Below are 20275 nucleotides of genomic sequence, written 5' to 3' on the forward strand. Positions count from 1 at the left end.
TTCTGTAATTGCTGATCTCCTGGGATTTTCATGCACAACAGTCTCTAGAATTTACTCAGAATGGTGCCAAAAACAAAATACATCCAGTGACGGGCAGTTCTGTGGATGGAAACACCTTTTGATGAGAGAGGTCAACAGAGAATGGCCAGACTGGTTCAAACTGACAAAGTCTACGGTAACTCAGATAACTGCTCAGTACAATTGTGGTGAGAAGAATAGCATCTCGGAATGCTATTCTGAGATGTGGTTTGGCGCTGTCTTGGCGGCACAAGGGGGACCTACACAATATTAGGCAGGTGATTTTAATGTTGTGGCTGATTGTTGTCATTTTTTTTAATTTTTTTTTTTTATATAGCACCTCTCTAGAACAGACGTCACAAAGTGCTTAACATCCACAATATAAAAACAAGGAAGCATAATAAAAAACAAAAACAAAAAACAAAGACAAAACAAACAAATTAGACAAAAGCAATTTTAAACAAGTGGGTTTTTAGCTGCTTTTTAAAAATGACCACAGAGTCCACAGATCTTAAATCCAAAGGGAGAGCATTCCACAATTTGGGAGCAACAACCTCAAAGGCACAGTCACCTTTAGTCATGGTACTGAAATTCATGTCTCATGGTATTCACAAGGTACTTCCAAGATTACCATGGTACTATCATGGTACAAAAAACAAAACAAAACATTGGCAGTACCAAAGTACTTCTTGGTACTTGATTCAGTATCATCACTGTACTGTTTAGGAAGGGTAGATTCAGTGATGTGATATTTTGTGATGTATTGTTTTCTCTTGTATAGTCAGGTATAATGTCGGACTCATTTGTGGGCTCTGTGAGGAGGGGTCTGCGCTTGGATGCGTTTAAGGATGTTGCTCGTCAGTATCCTGTTATCTTCTGTATCTTCACATTCATGATCTCCTCCACCATCATACTCAACCAGTGAGTATCTTCATAAGCAGATTTAAATGACATTTTCCCCCTGAAGTCCACTTAAAACAGTCACACGACCCATTTTCCACCACTATTTAACAGATTGTTATGATTGCTTGTTCATAAAATACTTAGAAACATCTGCTAAAGGACCATGGTTTGGAAGTGAACACATGTTTACTATTTACTGAATATTAGGGATGTCCTGATATTGCGCTCATGTGCTTGTACTCGTGCTCATAAAAATGCTCAGAGACCAAAAACCGATACCATCAGAAGAATGAATTCCATTTCCGTAAACATTCAGCGCACATATTAAAATCACATTATATCCTAGTGTGATTATTAAACCACGATTTAATGAGATAAATATTTCGTTTGCATGTGCTACGTGCTTCAAAGTGTATGTAAGCCGCCACCGGCTCCTCATACCAGAGCTCTTTGGCTCATACACTGAAAACACCATTATGAACATTGCGCACTCTGTTTGTAGCAGATGACAGTGAGCAGAGCGCTAATTCATTTTGCAACGCACAGCACATACAGACTAAATTTTTAGTTAATTAAATAGAAGCCTTTTGTAATTTAATAAACACACTGCAGCCACGTCCACGCTAATACTTTTTAGTTTGAAAATGCATCTTTTTCTCTACGTTTTGGCGTTTTTGATAGGAAAAACTGAATTTTACGAAAAAGCTCTCCCAAGTGGATACATTTGGAAACGGTGTCTTCTTGTTTTAGTGTGGACAGGGAAGACAGAGATATCTGAAAACAATTAAATTTTTGTTGTCATGTGAAGCAATCATGTGATCCATTCAACCCAAAACAATCAAGATGGTGGCCCACATTGTAGTGGAGTTATTGTGCCTGCTATTCACTTTGAGGGCATTGTTAAAGATAAATGTTACTTTGTACAACCTTCACAATGCATTCCTTCAAAGGCGATGCAAAATTTACTCGGAATTGCTGTCCGGCGTTGAAACACGAGAACAACTGTGTTTCAGACCATACATGGATTGGTGATTTTTCGCATGTGCAGTAAGGGGATTTAAGAGTTTTCATTTGTTTTAGTGTGGACGAGCAACTTTTGGAAAATGCTTGAAAAAAGCAGTGTGGATGGAGAATTTTTCAAAAATGAAAATGCCATTTTCAAATATATCTGGTTTAATGTGGACCTAGCCTGTGTCACATAGCGACCTGCTTTCCCGGAAGTGAGAACCTACCTTCGAAAACACACAGAAATGGAAAGGGCTTCAGTCCAAAATAAAACCTTCTGCCAGAATAAAAGCTCAGTTTAAATGGAAAACCGTATGACTGAAATATATCACTACTGGATAGTTAGTTATGTAATATTCACTGTAATACTACTACTACTACTACTACTAATAATAAATCAAAAGTAATTGGATAATATTTAAACAATATATCTCACATCCCTTATGCTCTGTTATGGTATCAGCAAGCACTGAAAAGGAAGTATTGGCACTCTTCCTCGTTCTCAAATTTTTTTTATCAGGACATCACTACTGAATATTAAATACTTTAACTGCTTTCCATGCTGCTGTGGATAGAGCTATTACTGTATGAGTGTCATTAAGCAGTATGGTCACAGCAGTACATAATCACTCTCTTACTTCCAGATATCTCCATATTCTGATGATATTCTGGTCGTTTCTGGCTGGAGTGATCACGTTCTACTGCTCATTCAGTCCTGAATATCTGCTGCCTAATATTCTCATCTCTATAAGGACCAAGAGGAAGGTAAATATTACAAAACTGATAGTTCTGATTGGTTGAGTCAGGGTGAAGCTGATGTAAAATAGCTAATGTATATATGCCTGTGACCACACCAGTGGTAATTTTCACACAGTTTTATTAATAATTTTTGTCTTTTGAAAATTTAGTCAGTATTTCTTTTCAGATTCATTTATTTTAGTCAATTTTACTCTGTCTAAAACGGCATGTAATTATAGTTAATTTTAGTTATTTTAAGAAAAAAAAAAAAAACATTGTTCAAGATAATGTGCAAAATGTCAAAAACATGTATCACATTAATAACATTAATTGGTAGTTTCCCTATAACGATCAATCGAAATTCTTTCAGAGCGTTCTCTACATGCAAAGTTTTGAACGTTCTTTTACGCTCGATTCCCAAAACTACATTTAAGTCACTGTCTGTATGTGAAGTGCTGAAATTTGAAAAGTGCTGAAAAGTGTTGCTGGTCATTGCAATTTCATTCAAACTTTGCGCTTTATTTTATAAATGCATGTAATTGACTTCACTGTGATAATTAAATACAGTTTTGCAATCATTTTGAGCAGAACGATCTATTATGTTTACACAATCTCTGCTTTGCTCATCTGATATGTGTTTGCAATGTTTCTTTTTCACAAATTCATCTGTGGGTTCAGGGTCAGTGACTATATGTTATGGACTGTGGTTATCCTCTGAGACCCTTTACATGGTCCTGGGTGTCAGAGAAGAAGATGAGGGGGTTGTAAAATAGGAGGAAGTTGAGAAGGGATTTTGACTAGCCAAGACAGTCCATTTTCCCCTTAACCTAATTTTATATTTTATCACAAGTTGTGCATTTGGATATATATATACTGTATATTTAAACATGATCAAACTATTATTTGTCAGAGTTGAGCATTTTAAATTTGATTTGAAGTGTCAGATTTTGCAGTTAGTCATTATGCTTGCAGTCAAACCTGACCGTGGTGTTACAAAGAGAAGACACAGAATAAACCTTTTTCTACCAATAATTTTTTTAAAACATAAAAATTTAAGAACTCAAATGTATAATATTGTCAAGAAAATAAACATCAAGAAACAGAAATGAACTGCAAAATTCTGAAAATTCAATTAAAGTATAAAACAGAAGAATCAAAATAAACATTTTGCTATTTTTATTAACTTTATATAGTAAAAATGTATTTAGCAAACATGTGTGTGTGTGTGTGTGTGTGAGAGAGAGAGAGTAAATGTGTGTGCCAGATTGTTGTCATCAGCTTGAAAACAACAGATGACTTGTAATGCCAGCAATGACCAAAAGATGGCTGTAGAGCTCCACTTATTGATGCCCTGGTTCTGTGTGTTTGTGTGTGTGTGTGTGTGTGTGTGTGTGTGTGTGTGTTTTGTTCATTGTTAGTGTGTTATCGTCTCACCCCTTCATTTTTGAGTGTGTGTGTGTGTGTTTAGCATTGTGACTGATTTATTGCTCTTTATAATTGCTCTTTCCCATTAATTTTCAATGGTCTGTCAATTTTGACTGCAAATACCAAAGGTGTCATTTTTTATGACCTCTTAAACTTATCGAATTAAGCCCAATTTTTTGCCCAAGCCCAATGTTAAGATGGCAAATGGAGGAAAAGTCACCAAGTCTTGTACTGCTCAGATAAAGGAAACCATTTTTATTAAATAAGGAAGATTTATTTAGGTAAAAAAATGATGTAATACCATAGGAGGGTTAAATAAAATAACTCCATTCCCTCTGAAATTTATTTGTACAACAATCATGCTGCCACTTTGTGCCAGCTACGTGGTTGTGCACACAAATCTGTGTATTTAATTTATTGATTTAGGCCTGATCATTTATTCTTTCCATTATGCATATCTATTTTATGTATTTATTTTGAATTTCACATCTTGTGAATAAAAAGAAACCTTTTTCCTCATTACACCTCATCTGGTTAAATAAATACAAAACCCTTTATCTGGTGAGTATATAGAGGCTATAAAAATCTTAAATAGATGAAAACTTAAATTTATAGCATTGTGTCAGCCAAGTCTCTGTCATTTTAAAATAAAAGTCCCTGGGGTGTTTCGGGCTTGTTTATAGTTAAAAGTCCTGTGTTGTGCCCAAAATCTTTATTTTTTTCTCTTTGGGATTTTGGTTGAACAATAAACTGCATCTGGGACTTTATTCATTTTGGACTATTGTTGCCTCTATTATGTTGGAGTTTTGGGGGTTACCATTATAGTGAAGAGTGGAGATTGAGCTAACAATGAGGACAGGTAGATGTCGCACATGAAATTGATTGCTTGCGTCCTTGAGCAATTGCTGTGCTAACCATAGCATAGTTACTAAACTGCAGTCTGTAGTGCTTCCAAACAGCATGTATTTAGCATGGTAACATTAACTTTCACTAGTTAAAAAATAAAGATTTATTTGAGTTACATTGACACTTCTAATTTTGTTGGGTTTACTCAATTCAAAAAGGTTCTCCCTACACAAAAGTGTTTGTGTTGAGATTACATAGTAATTTTGAGTAAAGAAAACGTCTTGGTTACTGATGTAACCTCTGTTCCCTGATGGAGATAATGAGATGTTGTGTCGATGTAGTGACATTAGGGGTTCGCTCTTAAGAGCCCCAATCACCTTTGCTTTATTCAGAAAAGGCCAATGAAAATTGGCGAGTGGAATTCGCATGCTGTTCTCCGCCCTGAACATACGGGTATAAAAGGAGATGGCGTGCACCACTCATTCAGATTTGTGCTTAGGAGCCGAGAGAGAGTCCCGGCCATGTCAGCGGTCGGTTCAGCGCCGTGGCAGGAGGGACAGAACGTCTCGTTCCCTCCATCAGGGAACAGAGGTTACATCATTAACCAACACGTTCCCTGTCTGTCATTCACTCGACGTTGTGTCGATGTAGTGAAACTAGGGGTTCCTATATGAAACGTCGCAGGCGCTGAACCATGTCACGAGGTACAGAGGAGCGGACACGGGCAAGCTGCTGCGTGCCTCGCAGTGAGCGCTCGACCATGTCGTGACCTTCCAGCGAGTTAGGTAAGGCGTCTCCCTGGTCCCGTTAAGGGGAGGAGGAGGCGCTTACCCGAGGAGGCTACAGGCGGTGGCCTTTCCTGATTTTTGTATTAAGCAATTTCCCGCCGAGCATCTGATAGAATAGCATTGGGGAAGTGCTCTTCCCTCTCCAGGAGGGAGAGCACTACGGAGACCACATCCAACCGGAGGGAGGTTAACGTGTAGAATACCTCACATGGACTTACCGACCGGGAAGTTCACATATGGAATGATGCCACTGGGGAGGACCCTATCTACGAAGAGGGTACACAGCAACATTAGCCGAGGCAGAGCGAATATTACGGTATTACCGAGGGGGGGAACCACCACGTATGGAGCACTGAGCCAAAGTACACGGGCTCACCTGAAAAGAGGCATACCACGAGTACCGGGCCTGGCAGTGTTACTCCTCTGCCGAGTTCCTCACCGAACAGTGCTTAAGAAATTGAAAAGGCGTTCAGTGTTCACCAGTTGCAGGGAACTGTTGTGAACAAGAACTGTTATCACCTCGAAAGGGGAAATGTGCTAATGCAGGTGTTACATCCAACCGGCTGCCCGGCCTACCTGTTTTTACCCCGTAACACTCGGGTAGAAACTGGTTCTATGCGGAGGTTGTAGAACTTTGCAAAGGTATTGGGTGTAGCCCAACCCACTGCTCTGCATATGTCTGTTAGAGAGGCACCCCTCGCCAGTGCCCAGGAGGATGCAACACCTCTGGTGGAGCGTGCCTGGACTCCAAGGGGCACAGCAGGTCTTTTGACTTGTAAACCAAAGAAATATCATCCACAATCCAATGGGCCAGCCTCTGTTTGGAGACAGCTTTCCCCTTCTGCTGTCCTCCAAAACAGACAAAGAGCTGCTCCGAGCATCTAAAGCTCTGCGTGCGGTCCAGATAGATGTGCAGGGCGCGAACTGGATACAACAACGACAAGGCCGGGTCTTCTTCCTCTGAAGGGAGCACTTGCAGGTTCACCACCTGATGGGAGTGGTAGGAACCTTGGGCACGTAACCAGGCCGGGGTCTCAAGATCACGTGAGAGTGTGCCGGCCTGACCTCCAGGCATTCGCTGATGACAGAGAGCGCCTGCAGGTCCCCAACCAACTTGATAGAGGTGAGCGCCACCAGGAGGGCCGTCTTCAGTGACAGAGTGCTGAGCTCGGCCTGCTCCAGGGGCTCAAAGGGGGCTCTCTGTAGGGCAGGTAGAACCACAGAGAGATCCCAAGAGGGAATCAGGTGCGGCCTAGGAGGATTCAATCTCCTCGCAACCTTGCGGAACCTGGTGATCAGGTCGTGCTGCCCTGAGGGTCTCCCATCCAGTATATCATGATACGCTGTTATAGCAACCACGTAAGCCCTGGGTCGGTCCTGCCCTTATGCAGATCTTTAAGCGCCTTGGCCTGGTGAACCTGCAGGATGGTCATGGCATGCAGGGCGGAGGCGGCCTGACCCGCGGCATTGCAAGCCTTTGCCACTAATGACGAAGAAAACTTACATGCCTTGGAAGGGAGCCTTGGTCGGTTCCTCCAGGTAGCTGCGCCCTGCGGGCACAAGTGCACCGCCACAGTGTGCTCGACCTGGGGAAGCTCGACATATCCCTTGGCTGCTCCGCCGTCGAGGGTAGTCAGGGTGGACGAGCCCGCGAAGTCGTGGAAGGCGCCTTTCTCCGCCCGGACATGCTTCACAGGCTCATCCACCCTGACTACCCTGGACGGCGGAGCAGCCAAGGGATATGTCGAGCTTCCTCAGGTCGAGCGCGCCGTGGCGGTGCACCTGGTGCACTTCCGGGAAGAAAGGCACAAGAAATCAATCATCCAGCCGCGAATGCTCAGGGCAAGGCAGAGGTTTCCACTCAAGCCTGATGTTCTCAGCCGCCTGAGCAAGCACGGCTGCCAACTCAGTGTCCGCTTCGTCCTTCGTCTCTACCGCCCGAGTGCGGGAGCTCAGTAGACTCGTCCGCTTCCGAAAGCAGGAGCCCACCCTCCGATGCTGCGAACGATAACACCGAAGCGCCCAGGGGAAGCACAACACTCGACCGTGCAAGGGTGACCGCTGATACGCGCCATAATTTCAGCAGCAATAGTGAGGTGACAGGACGAACACACTTGCGCTCGGCTTCGAAGAACAAGTCTGAATGAGTGGTGCACACCATCTCCTTTTATATCCGTATGTCCAGGGCGGAGAGCGGCATGTAAATTCCACTCGCCAATTTTCATTGGCCTTTTCTGAATAAAGCAAAGGTGATTAGGGCTCTCAAGAGCGAACCCCTAGTGTCACTACATCAACACAATATCGAGTGAGTGACAGACAGGGAACTCGTGGAACCACTTTCCAAAATTGACCCTTCGCTAAGCCCCGCCTTAGCATTTCTGACCAATCCTGTCTTAGCAGCTGTTGCCGGGCCGCCATTACTCTGACACTCATTTGCTATTTTCCCATGTGAGTCTACATGAGTGATGAATGTTTGTAAGCAGGATTTTATGAAAATAATCCAAAGAAATGTAAAACACTTTGATGTCGGGTCACTTTTGATAGTGTCACGAGGTACCTAGAGAGGATATATGCATTGTTTTTCTTTCTTTAAAAAAAATCTCTGAGGTAAATTAAAGCTAATAACTTAACATTAATTCAGTTATGTATTGATTCAGGTCTTAGAAAAGGCAATTAGTAAGTAAAGAGTTCACAGCATCATAGTGAGTGTGTTATGTGATGTCATAAGCAGTTCTGTTCACTTACATTAATGTTTTCAGGTGTGTAATCGCCATTAAATAACGCTTTTCTCTTTTCAAGTGACTGTGATAATTGTTTGCCTTTATTCTGATTCACAGTCTCCAAAGTTTTCAATCAAATTACTGTGTAATTTAACAATTCCTTTTACAAAAAAACTTCAGATAAATATGCCTTACAATGTCATTCTTCATTGCAGCCCACTTAAGAATATTATCCATTCCGTTAATGAGAATGTTTTGCCAAAAACCGCTCCTTTGACTGCAATCTCCCATTCATTCCTATGGGGAGTTCTGCAGAGCTTGTCAGAGCGAGCGATGTATCCAAGGGGGGCGGAGCTTAGCGAAGGGTCAATTGAATCAAGTTCAGCCAAGTAAGGAAAAATACTTTTAAACGATTTTAAAAACTATCGGCCGATTAATCGGTTATCTGCCTTTTCCACCACCTTTTCAGTATCGGCAAAATCCGCTATCGATCAACCTCCAATAACGATGCTCTTAAATGCTGTATGATTACTTTAGAGCACTTGTAGATATGATGATTTTCAAGTACTACTTAAGTTGCAAGGCTTTTGGGGAACAGCCCATAATTCTTAAATGATTTGTACGATAGTTACTTAGGCTTAGGATGCTTTTGTGAAACGCAGCCCTGTTGTTAAAGAACTAATAACCATTTGAATGATTCATATTTACTGTATGTGTGCAGGCAGAGGAGCAGCAGGTGTTATTACCACTGTTTCACAGCTGTGCGGTATGCGGCAAACACCAGTGCAAACGTCACAGGTATGCCACACACTTACAGGGTGTATCTCACAATGTTTGGGTCATATTTCACCCCAACATCAAAAAAGAAATAAGAAATTTATTACAGAACTCTCTGAAAAGGGTCATTGGTGCTGTGTTCTGCTGCCAGATATTTTTGTGTAATAAACACTAAACTGTATAATTGACTGTTGTCCTAATTTCCTACATAGCTGTGCTAGTTTCATGCCTCTCAGATCACTCCACATTCACTTTCTTCTGGCGTAATAAAATCATGTACACTCACTGTTTATTGTCCATCTATTTATTTATTCGGCAAGAAGTCATGTAATAAGCAACAGGATCATGTTCGGCCTGCCTCTTTATTTTGTGATAATAACTAGCAGACTGTACATATTATCCTTTGCCATCAATCAGTTCTAGGGATGCACCGACGTATCGGCTGCCGATATTCATCTGCCAGTTATTGAGCAAATTAAAACCATCGGTAAATCGGTTTTAAGCATGAAAACGCTGATATGAATAAACAGTGTTTGATTTATAATGAATTATCATCACACTTTGTAAAAGTTCTTTGAATACAAATGCACAATCCAGAAATAATGATAGTCATAGAATGTAGAAGGGTTGGCACTCCTAAGAACATTTTATGTTTAATTTTTATTCTTTCTCATTCTCACATTAATGAGGAAAAACCGTTGTTACAGACGTGACAGTTGTTAAAGCAGCACTAATACATGATGAGGTGAAACCATCCAAAATGCTTAGAAACAGTAAACTCTGACTTCAGAGACATTGGTATGGTGTCTGTTAGAACTGCATGATTCTGGATAAATTGAGAATCACATTTTTTTTTGCTTAGAATAAAGATCACGATTCTCTCACGATTCTGAAGGAAAAAAAAAATTATTTACAAAACCTAGACATAAGTAACATGTTATGTACTAGAGGTTCTGACAAAATGTTCTCTACTTCAGTCTATGTAAAAATGCAATAAAGGCCCTGTCCCAAATGGCACACTTCATGTGGACTTGCGGTCTTGTGGCCTTCAGTTGCGCGTGCTTGTGAAGTCTACGAGTCCGTAGTGTGTCCCATTTGTGATTTTAGTGCTTACGAGGGTTCTCGCAAGCGCCCCCTTTGCGCCCTCGATGCCCGCACTGCTCCGGCTCACGGCAGTCCACTACCCAACAGTCCTTGCGACAGACCAATCAGAAGGACTCCAGTTTCTGAGCTGGAGTTAAAAACATGGCGGACAAGGTGATGTTCAATTGCGGATTAAAAATGTATTTTAATAATTGCTTTTTCCTGATTGTCAACAGCGGATCACTTGCTTACCATGGGTATATAGAATCACTTTTAAGTCTGATGTGTATTTTATTGTTTATTGTTATTGTTGTTTCAAAGAGGATTTTAGAATTACTGTGAGTCTCTAAAATATCAAGACAGGAAAGAATAATTTAATGCACATGGCTGTAGCTTGTAAGATTGCTTATATTTATTGATATAGCAACATTCGGTCTGACAGTGCTATTTATACCTGCAGAAGTGTGGCTGTGTGTATTTTATAACTATTTTTGTGAATATATGGTGGTATGTTCTTTCTATACATTTTACTGTGTTCTAAGCTATAACCATCCATGTGTCTGAATAATGTTTATTTGTTCTCTAAAGATATAAAACTGTTTTTTTTTTTTTTTTTTTTTTTTTTTTTTTTTTTGCTGTAGTCATATGTGCACTTTGTTTTTCAGAGGTTCTTTATTATGTAATGCTTTATTGTCAGTGTGTTGCTTGAAATTATTTAATACAAACAAATATTCAATAGTTAAAGTGTGTTCCTTTACCTTATCTATCAATGCCATGACTTTTTAAAATAATAATTTGTAAAACTGCATGTAAATAAAAACATAATGTAAAAAATACGTCATCTGATTGAAGTCTTGAAGTCTGTCCCAAATGCACACTTTTACCATTCATGCCCCCTCATGGACTTGCTGACTAGTGCCCCATCGGTCTGTACTCTATTACCACATCAAAGTCTGCACTCAGAGGAAGACCACAAGGGCTGAGGGTGCCATTTGGGCCAGGGCCAAATTTGTAAATCAAATATATAAGTCCACAAGATGGCGCAACTAATACATTACAAACTAAACAGAACATTGTTATTATTGCAACAAAAAAATAAAATAAAAAAAAACAAACAAAAAAAAACATTCTGTTAAAAAAGTGCATAAAAAATAGATGAAACGATGCTAAGTAAAAAGCAAAATGAGCGGAAAAAAGCTTCATTAACAGTTTTATGCCAACTTAGTTTTGCACTGGTAGACAAATATGCAATAAACACTTATTTTACTAATTTTAATATATATATATATATATATATATATATATATATATATATATATATATATATATATATATATATATATATATATATATATAATGTGTATATATACACTACCGTTTAAAAGTTTGGGGTCACTTGCCTGAAATGTTTCTCATGATCTTAAAAATAATTTGATCTGAAGGCGTATGTTTAAATGTTTGAAATTAGTTTTGTAAACAAAAATATAATTGTACCAACATATGAATTTATTTCATTACAAAACTAAGCTTTTATTAAATTTTTTTTTTTTTTTTTAAATGGATGACTTGGATCAAATAATTAAGAAAAGCAGCCACTAAGTGCCCAGCATATAGATGGGAACTCTTTCGATACTGTTTAAAAAGCATCCCAGGGTGATACCTCAAGAAGTTGGTTGAGAAAATGCCAAGAGTACATTTCTACAAAATCTAGGCAAAGTGTGGCCACTTTGAAGATGCTAAAATATAACATAGTTTTGATTATTTTGGATTTTTTTAGTCACAACAGAATTCCCATATTTCGATTTCTATTATTCCATAGTTGTGATGACTTTACTATTATTCTAAAATGTGAAAAAAAAAAAATTAATAATAATTAAAGAATGAATAAGTGACCCTAAACTTTTGAACCGTAGTGTGTATATGTATATATATATATGTGTGTGTGTATGTGTGTGTGTGTGTGTATATATATATATATATATATATATATATATATATATATATATATATATATATATATATATATATATATATATATATATTACCTTACCATTCGGTTGGTAAGAGTATACAAAGAGGACATATTCTTTGGTAAATATATCCCAAGATACTGAATATATGGTGAATTCCAATTAAAATTATACTTATTTACCTGTTATTGGGTAGGAACATAATTTAGTGTCAAGGCTTGAGTCTTATGAATATTGAGTGCATATCCAGAGTAGCTCCCATACATCTTTAAGATGCCCATCAACAAAGTTACTCCTGAGCCTGGATTTTGTTGTGTCACCAGTACATCATCTGCGTACAAACAGACTTTGTATTCTACACCCCCTATAATTATCCCCTCTAAACCAATCTCCTGACTAATTGTTTGTGCCAAGGGTTCAATAAAGAGATTAAAGAGAGTCGGGCTAATGGGACAGCCCTGTCTACATCCTCGTTGTAAAACTATTGAATTAGAAAGACTACCGTTTCTATCATAGCTGTTGGAGATGAATATAATGTCTTTATGCATTGTACAAATCCTCTACTGAACCCAAATCTACCCATAACTTGATAAAGAAATTCCCAACCAACAGAATTAAAAGCCTTCTCAGCATCTAGGCTGAGAAGGATTGCACTGCTTTTCCTTTTGTTAATATAATCAATAATACGAAGGGCTCTCTGTATATTATCAGGGGTTTACCTGTTTCTAACAAACCCAGTTTGGTCCGCGTTTATCAAGAGTGGCATCATCTAAAATGCTTTAAATTATGTATTTTTTTCAACACTCCATACCCCATAATGACAAAGCAAAAACAAAATTTGTGATAACTTTGCAAATTTATTAAAAAGAAAATACTAAAATATCACATTGACATAAGTATTCAGACCCTTAACTCAGTACTTAGTTGAATCACCTTTGGCAGCAATTACAGCCTCAAGTCTTTTTTGTTATGATGCGACAAGCTTTTCTGCCATTCTTCCCTGCAGATCCTCTCATGCTCTTTCAGGTTGTATGGGGGCTGTCGGTGGACAGCCATTTTCAGGTCTCTCCAGAGATGTTCGATTGGGTTCAAGTCTGGGCTCTGGCTGGGCCACTCAAGGATATTCACAGAGTTGTCCCTAAGCCACACGTACATTGTCTTGGCTGTGTGCTTAGGGTCACTGTCCTGTTGGAAGGTGAACCTTCGGGCCAGTCTGAGGTCCTGAGCGCTCTGGAGCAGGTTTTCATTAAGGATATCTCTGTATTTTGCTGCGTTCAGCTTTCCTTTAACTCTGACCAGTCCCCCAGTCCCTGCCGCTGAAAAACACCCCCACAGCATGATGCTAACACCACCATGCTTCACCGTTGGGATGGTATTGCGCAGGTGATGAGCGGTGCCTGGTTTCCTCCAGACATGATATTTGGAATTGAGGCCAAACAGTTCAATCTTCGTTTCATCAGTCCAGAGAATCTTGTTTCTCACAGTCTGAGAGTGAGGAGAGGCTTCTGTCTGGCCGCTCTGCCATAAATCCCAGATCGGTGGAGTGTTGCAGTGATGGTTGTCCTTCTGCAAGTTTCTCCCATCTCCACACATGATCTCCCGATTGCTCAGTTTCTAGGAAGAGTCCTGGTTGTTTTAAACTTCTTCCATTTAAGAATTATGGAGGCCACTGTGCTCATAGGAACCTCCAATGCAGCCAAAATGTTTTGTAGCCTTCCCTAGATCTGTGCCTCGACACAATCCTGTCTCTGAGCTCAGCAGGCAGTTCCTTTGACCTCATGGTATGGTTTGCTCTGATATGCATTTTCAGCAGTGAGACCTTGTATAGAGAGGTGTGTACCTTTCCAAATCATGTCCAATCAATTGAATTTGCCACAGGTGGTCTCCAGTCAAAGTGATGAAACATCTCAAAGATGATCTAGAAAAATGGGATGCACCTGAGCTAAATTTCAAGTGTCATAGCAAAGGGTCTGAATACTTAGGTCAATGTGATATTTCAGTTTTTTCTTTTTAATAAATTTATCAAAAATCTGTTTTTTTTTTTTTTTTTGTGGCATGGGTAGCTCAGTGAGTATTGACACTGACTACCACCCCTGGAGTCGCGAGTTCAAATCCAGGGTGTGCTAAATGACTCCAGCTAGAGTCACATGGGATAAACTCCTCGTGGTCACGATTAGTGGTTCTCGCTCTCAGTGGGGCACGTGGTAAGTTGTGCTTGGATCGCGGAGAGTAGCATGAGCCTCCACATGCTGTGAGTCTCCGCGGTGTCATGCACAGCGAGCCACGTGATAAGATGCGCGGATTGACTGTCGAAGCGGAGGCAACTGAGACTTGTCCACCGCCACCCGGATTGAGGTGATTAACCACACCACCACGAGGACCTACTAAGTATTGTGAATTGGGCATTCCAAATTGGGGAGAAAAAGGGGATCAAATAAAAAAAAAATATTAAATCTGTTTTTTGCTTTGTCATTATGGGGTATGGAGTGTAGATTTATGTGAAAAAAAAAAATGTAAAGCATTTTAGCATAAGGCTGCAACATAACAAAATGTGAAGAAAAAAAATTTAGGGGTCTGAATACTTTCTGAATGCACTGTATATTGCATGATTTTGTGTGACCTACTACTATTAGAGATAAAACTTTTTTGATTGAATAATAAGTACATGAACACAATGATGACTCTAAGACATTATAGATATTATAGTTTCATTTTCTGTTAATGCATGATTTTCTGTAAAGCTGCTTTGAAACGATGTGTGTTGTGAAAGGCGCTATACAAATAAAAATGACATGACTTGACTCCATTCAAAATATTTGTGTTTATTGGACAGACCTACACTTCTCCTAGAGAACTATCAGCCATGGCTGGACCTAAAAGTGCCGTCCAAAGTGGATGCCAGTATTTCAGAGGTACAGCTATATTTCCATCTACAAGTAAAAGGATTAAATGCATAAATCACACTTAATGCTTCTCTTGACTGATCTTCAGGTTTTGGAGTTAGTTCTAGAGAACTTTGTGTATCCGTGGTACAGGTATGACACTAGTCTGCTTTCAGTGCTTAAGTTGCTAAAAATGTAAGCCATATATTCACCTTCAGTCTTATATATTTTATGGGTTTTTGTTTTGTGATCAGAGATATTACAGATGATGAGGCGTGTGTGAATGAATTGAGACAGACGATTCGTTTCTTTGCTGCAGTTCTGGTTCACAGAGCACAAAAGGTTATTTTACAGTAATACTCACAGCATAATGCATGTACAAATATTAGTGTTTCTATAGATTTATACTAAAGTGGCATACTCATTGAAAAGTGTCTCTGTAGGTGGATGTTCCTTCACTTGTGATGGGTAAAATGCTGAAAGCTGCTATGAAGCACATTGAGTTCATTGCTAAAGCACAGCAGAAAGGTGCGTATTGTCATGCCAACATGAAAAACAGCCCAGCGAAGAGTATTTTGGATATTTTGATAAAATATCAAAGCAAGTGTCATTTATTTTAAAGAAAGATAGCACAAGCACACTTTCAAGCAAAACATTTCTCAAAAAAAGTTGGTTAGGTTTGAAATTATAATAGATATACAGGTAATAGATATCATGTTAAAAAAGAATGACAAAGTTCACCCAATGGAAAGATGCAGGTGGTTGAATTGGATGTAGCAATGGCAAAGTTTGACTGTTATCTTATGGAATTATACATTGCTGTTTCTCTGTTAATTAATAAGGTGAAAACCTTATTTCTGTTTGAACAAATAACTCGGTTTATTTGCTTGACATTTGAAACACAGGTTATGTAATCTAAAGAACATTAGAAAATCACAAATTGATAGTATACACTAATGCCAGGGGCTTTGGAAAGAGGTTTAGTAGTGATATTTACGTTCTCCTTGATTGATTGATGAGTTTGGTGATGGCAACGTCTTCCACTGGGGCTCAGGGTAACGTTACAGTGGGGAAGGAGCTGGATTCTGTTTCAACAGCCTTGGACACGAAGGAGCTGAGGAATGCTGATCTCCTGAAAGCACCAAGAGGGTTCTTGTAATCTGGAACACGCAGATATACAGCCCTTAGGTCGGCGCAGGTTTCTTTATCTGGAACATGCAGATGCACCAAATGGAAGAGATGCAATAGGTTTGCTCACCAGAAATAAACCTTGTCGCTGTAGTAATCTCCCTGGTATAGGGATTCCGAACTTGCCGTTGCAACAGTCTCTTGTAGTGAGACTTGGTACTTGGTCAATCTCCTACTGCTTAGATGATCTGTTATCCTCTCTCTCATGGAGTGAGACCAGAATGGAGAAGTGTTATAGAAGTGTATCCTGTTAACAACCCTCTGGACGGGTACTCAGGACAAAGTTGTTTTAGAAGTGTATCCTGTTAATGACCCTCTGGATAGGGACTCGGGATGTTGATTATTATTCTGCTCCTAAACTCGAACTGCCGGGAACTCAGAACAAAGGTGTGGTCATCCAGAGGATACTTTTATACGTTCCTGATGAGGAGATTTCAGTTTGGCACTTCTTGTTTCAGGGTTATGATTGGCTGCTGAGATTGGAGGGGGCCTATACAGTGTGGCTCACACTCCCTTCTCTGTGTGGAACATTTGCATATTTTAAAGTACATAGTTATAACAATGTCTTTAAAATCTCATCTATGCATTGTTCCTTTTCCAAACCTCTTCAAAAATATTCTTGACATTTATCTGAAGATATAGAGACCAAACATGATATTAAAAGATTAAATATTATGCATGCATTAATTTATACCACCATAGTTCAGTTTTTGTGAACTATTGTGCTACTTGAACAACTGCAATTTACGTAAACAGTTCTGTGAACAAACATGGAGTGGATGTGTTGCAGTTGGTGTTCATGTTAGGAATAAAAGTTTGGGTGTAAAGATGTTGCTAAGAAACCACTCATGAACCAATGAGAAGTCTTTTCCAACGTGTTGGAAGGTCCGGGGCCTTACTTTCTGAAGTATCTGGTAGTTGTCCAATCAGCTTATCTGATGGCTGTGCTTGGCATTTGTTTGTGTTGGTCCTGCTACGATCCAATCAAAATGGAGCAACTTTTCTTTGCCTTGGAAGTTAGAGAGGGGCTCTGCCATAAACTGATTCATGGAATGTCATTTGGTCCGATTGTTCACCACAGTGTTTTGTTTCCAAGCCTTTGACTCAGGTAGTGTTTGTTACTATTGTGTGTGTGTACAGTGAAGGATGCAGAAGGTCTTGAGCAGGCAGCACTGGTGGAGTATGGTGCAGATCTGCATGTAGCTCTGCGCAGCCGTAAAGATGAGCTGCAATACTTGAGGAAACTCACAGAGCTGCTGTTTCCGTATGTCATGCCTCCTAAAGCGACAGACTGCAGGTGACTGCACATAACACACTAACTTCAGTACATACTCTTTTCATAAGCAATAAAAAAATAAATAAAAAAAAAACATTTATAGTAGAGACTAGAGCATCTTACATCACTCTTATTTTATGGCATGTAGCTATACTGTATATCACTGTATAATTATATTTGCCTAAAAGTCAGCCAAAAACAACAAGAGTGAAATACAAAGCACAGTTTTGTTGCTGCATTAATATAGAATTCAGTGTGATGTATGATCAAAGATGTGTGTGTAGGGTTGTCACGATTCCAAAATTTCAGTAGTCTGTACCAATACCAGTAATTTTTGTATCATTCTTAATACTAATTTCAGTACCACAACAATATGCTGTTGATCATGCTTTTTTTAGCCTATTATACTAAAAGTAAAATATCAATGTAAATAATAAATTAATACAACTGCATATTTTCTTTAAGTGTTTTTCAATTAAGTAAACATAAAAAAAGAAAATGTTGTCAAGTTGTTAAAATGGCCCAGTGTGATTATTAAAGTGCAAAATGCTGCGATTATGTAATTATATATTTAATTACATAACCATAGTCTGCATGCACTACGCACTTCACAGTGAATAAGTGCTTTGTGTTGTCATCTTTAATGCAGTTATTTAGCATACTAGCAGCTTCACAGCACCTGTAGACTGTATATATTTTTTAAATAATTAAATCGCATCCTTTTGCGGCTTGATATTCACACTAGGACGTATTACGATTTTCACAAGCATAATTGTGTGCATTCATTAGCCGCTTTTCCTCTATCGGGCCAGTGCAAGCCAGGGCTATCAACTGGCCAGCCTGGGCCAATAGTCTAGGATCTCGAGCGGCAAGACTGAAGTCGATCTGCTTTCCCACCATCGGGCCAATAACTCTGCAGCGTTACCCAAAAACCTGCCCTTAATATGCCTCTGCAGTGCCAACGTTGCACATACCACCCATTTCACAAGCAAGAGGGAAGCTCAAGCAGAGGTATCATGTTATCTAGTTATTTAGAATATCGAGTTTATATCGAATGTAAACAGCAAGATAAGTTAGCGTTGACAACTCACACTGTCTATGAAAACTCACAGAACCATGGAAAATAATTTCTTTGGGCACCACTTTGGCCATTGGGCATTTTAATGTATTTGTACTGTGCTTGCATAAAAAAAAAAAAGAAACGTTTTCCCGAACCTGTGCTCTTGATACACAACCTTGGAAGTTCGGCGAAACTCTGCCTTTGACATTGAACTTGCCTCAATCCCCGGCTGGCCTTGTTTGGCCTAGAAAATTTTTCCCGAACCTGCGCCTGTGCGCTGGATATACAACCTTGGAAGTTCAGCGAAACTCTGCCTTTGACATTGAACCTGCCTCAATCCCCGGCTGGCCTTGTTTGGCCCAGGGGTGATCTGTGGGCCATTGGCCCCTAGAAAGCCCAGAGGAGTCACGATGAAGCCCCAGAAGTGACAGTGGGAACACAACTGGCCCTGGCACGCACTAGCACGCCCTAATTTGGCCCAATAGTGGAAACGCAGCTATTTTTCCCCAAATATGTCAAATTCATGTGTAAGCATTTGAAAGCAGTCTTGGTCAGTCAGACAGCATGCGGGTATCAAATTGAGTCAGTGCTCGATACTGCCAGTACTGCATAAACACTGGTATTGTGACATCTTTTTCATTTTAGTATCGACTTTTTACCAAAGTACCAGAACTTTTGACATCACTATGTGTGTGTATTGACTATTTTACAGTGGCCTAAAACGTGACTCATTCAAAGTCAGAGCTATCAGTTAAGTTAGTTTTACTATTTTGAGTTTTTATTTTAAGTGTTACATAATGTGAAATTTATGCCAGACTTCCTATCTTATCTTTTGGTTTGTGCTAATGTTCCAAATAAAAACAGAAAATAATCACAAGAGATTAATTCAATTCACTCAGTTTGCAAACAATATGCAATACTACTTGGCCATTTTATAAACAATTTTTGGGTTAAATTTCCAGTGAAAATAACTATATTGATGTATACTTTGACATAAACTTACTCACCCCTAATGTTAGGGTTAGATTTAAGTGTAGGGCTGATCAATTGATGAATTTAGCCATAATACATCAATATTTCAAGTCGTTTTCAAGTTTGATTACTGTTTTCTTCTATAGTTATTGAAACTCTGTGGTTTATTCTCAGATCTTTGGCTCTGCTGATTCGAGAGGTCATGACAGGTTCTGTGTTTCTCCCAATCATGGACTTCATGGCCGACCCTGTGAGTGGGACACATGTTACATGACGACATGAACTCAGATGTACTTTTCCTTTGTTCTTACAGCTGTGCATTAAATGAGCCCCAGTCCCCAAATAGTTTGACCTGTGCATCTTTTTTTATATAGCAACAGCGGCATTTCAAGAAGTGTTTGAACACTTAAGTCACACCTAATGAATGGATGAATGGCTTTGAATTATATAACAAAATATCAAACCAAGTAGCATTTATTTAAAAAAAAAAAAACTTTTCAAGCAAACATTCTGCAAAAAGAAGTTTGAAGGTTTGAAACGATACAATAACAAATATACTGTTGAAAATAAAGATAAAACATATTGACATTTTGTGGTAATCAAACATTAGTGGAATGTGTTCAT

General features: G+C 39.2%; 2 protein-coding genes across 4 annotated transcripts in view; one reads left to right on the top strand and one right to left on the bottom strand.

Moving 5' to 3' along the window:
- LOC127409881 (unconventional myosin-VI-like) overlaps nt 1-20275 on the bottom strand; it is a 490797-nt gene that overhangs the window by 126814 nt on the left and 343708 nt on the right. The window lies entirely within an intron of this gene.
- LOC127409883 (sorting nexin-14) overlaps nt 1-20275 on the top strand; it is a 134708-nt gene that overhangs the window by 18685 nt on the left and 95748 nt on the right. For all 3 annotated transcript variants that reach the window (XM_051644823.1, XM_051644824.1, XM_051644825.1), the window contains exons 2-10: nt 800-939; nt 2571-2691; nt 9165-9241; nt 15107-15185; nt 15265-15308; nt 15410-15497; nt 15599-15683; nt 17484-17640; nt 19826-19901. In XM_051644823.1, the coding sequence (XP_051500783.1) occupies nt 809-939; nt 2571-2691; nt 9165-9241; nt 15107-15185; nt 15265-15308; nt 15410-15497; nt 15599-15683; nt 17484-17640; nt 19826-19901 (858 nt within the window). In that variant the 5' untranslated portion in view covers nt 800-808. The remainder of the gene's footprint in view (nt 1-799; nt 940-2570; nt 2692-9164; nt 9242-15106; nt 15186-15264; nt 15309-15409; nt 15498-15598; nt 15684-17483; nt 17641-19825; nt 19902-20275) is intronic.

This window comes from Myxocyprinus asiaticus, chromosome 19, assembly GCF_019703515.2.
Source record: "Myxocyprinus asiaticus isolate MX2 ecotype Aquarium Trade chromosome 19, UBuf_Myxa_2, whole genome shotgun sequence".
Lineage (NCBI taxonomy): Eukaryota > Metazoa > Chordata > Actinopteri > Cypriniformes > Catostomidae > Myxocyprinus > Myxocyprinus asiaticus.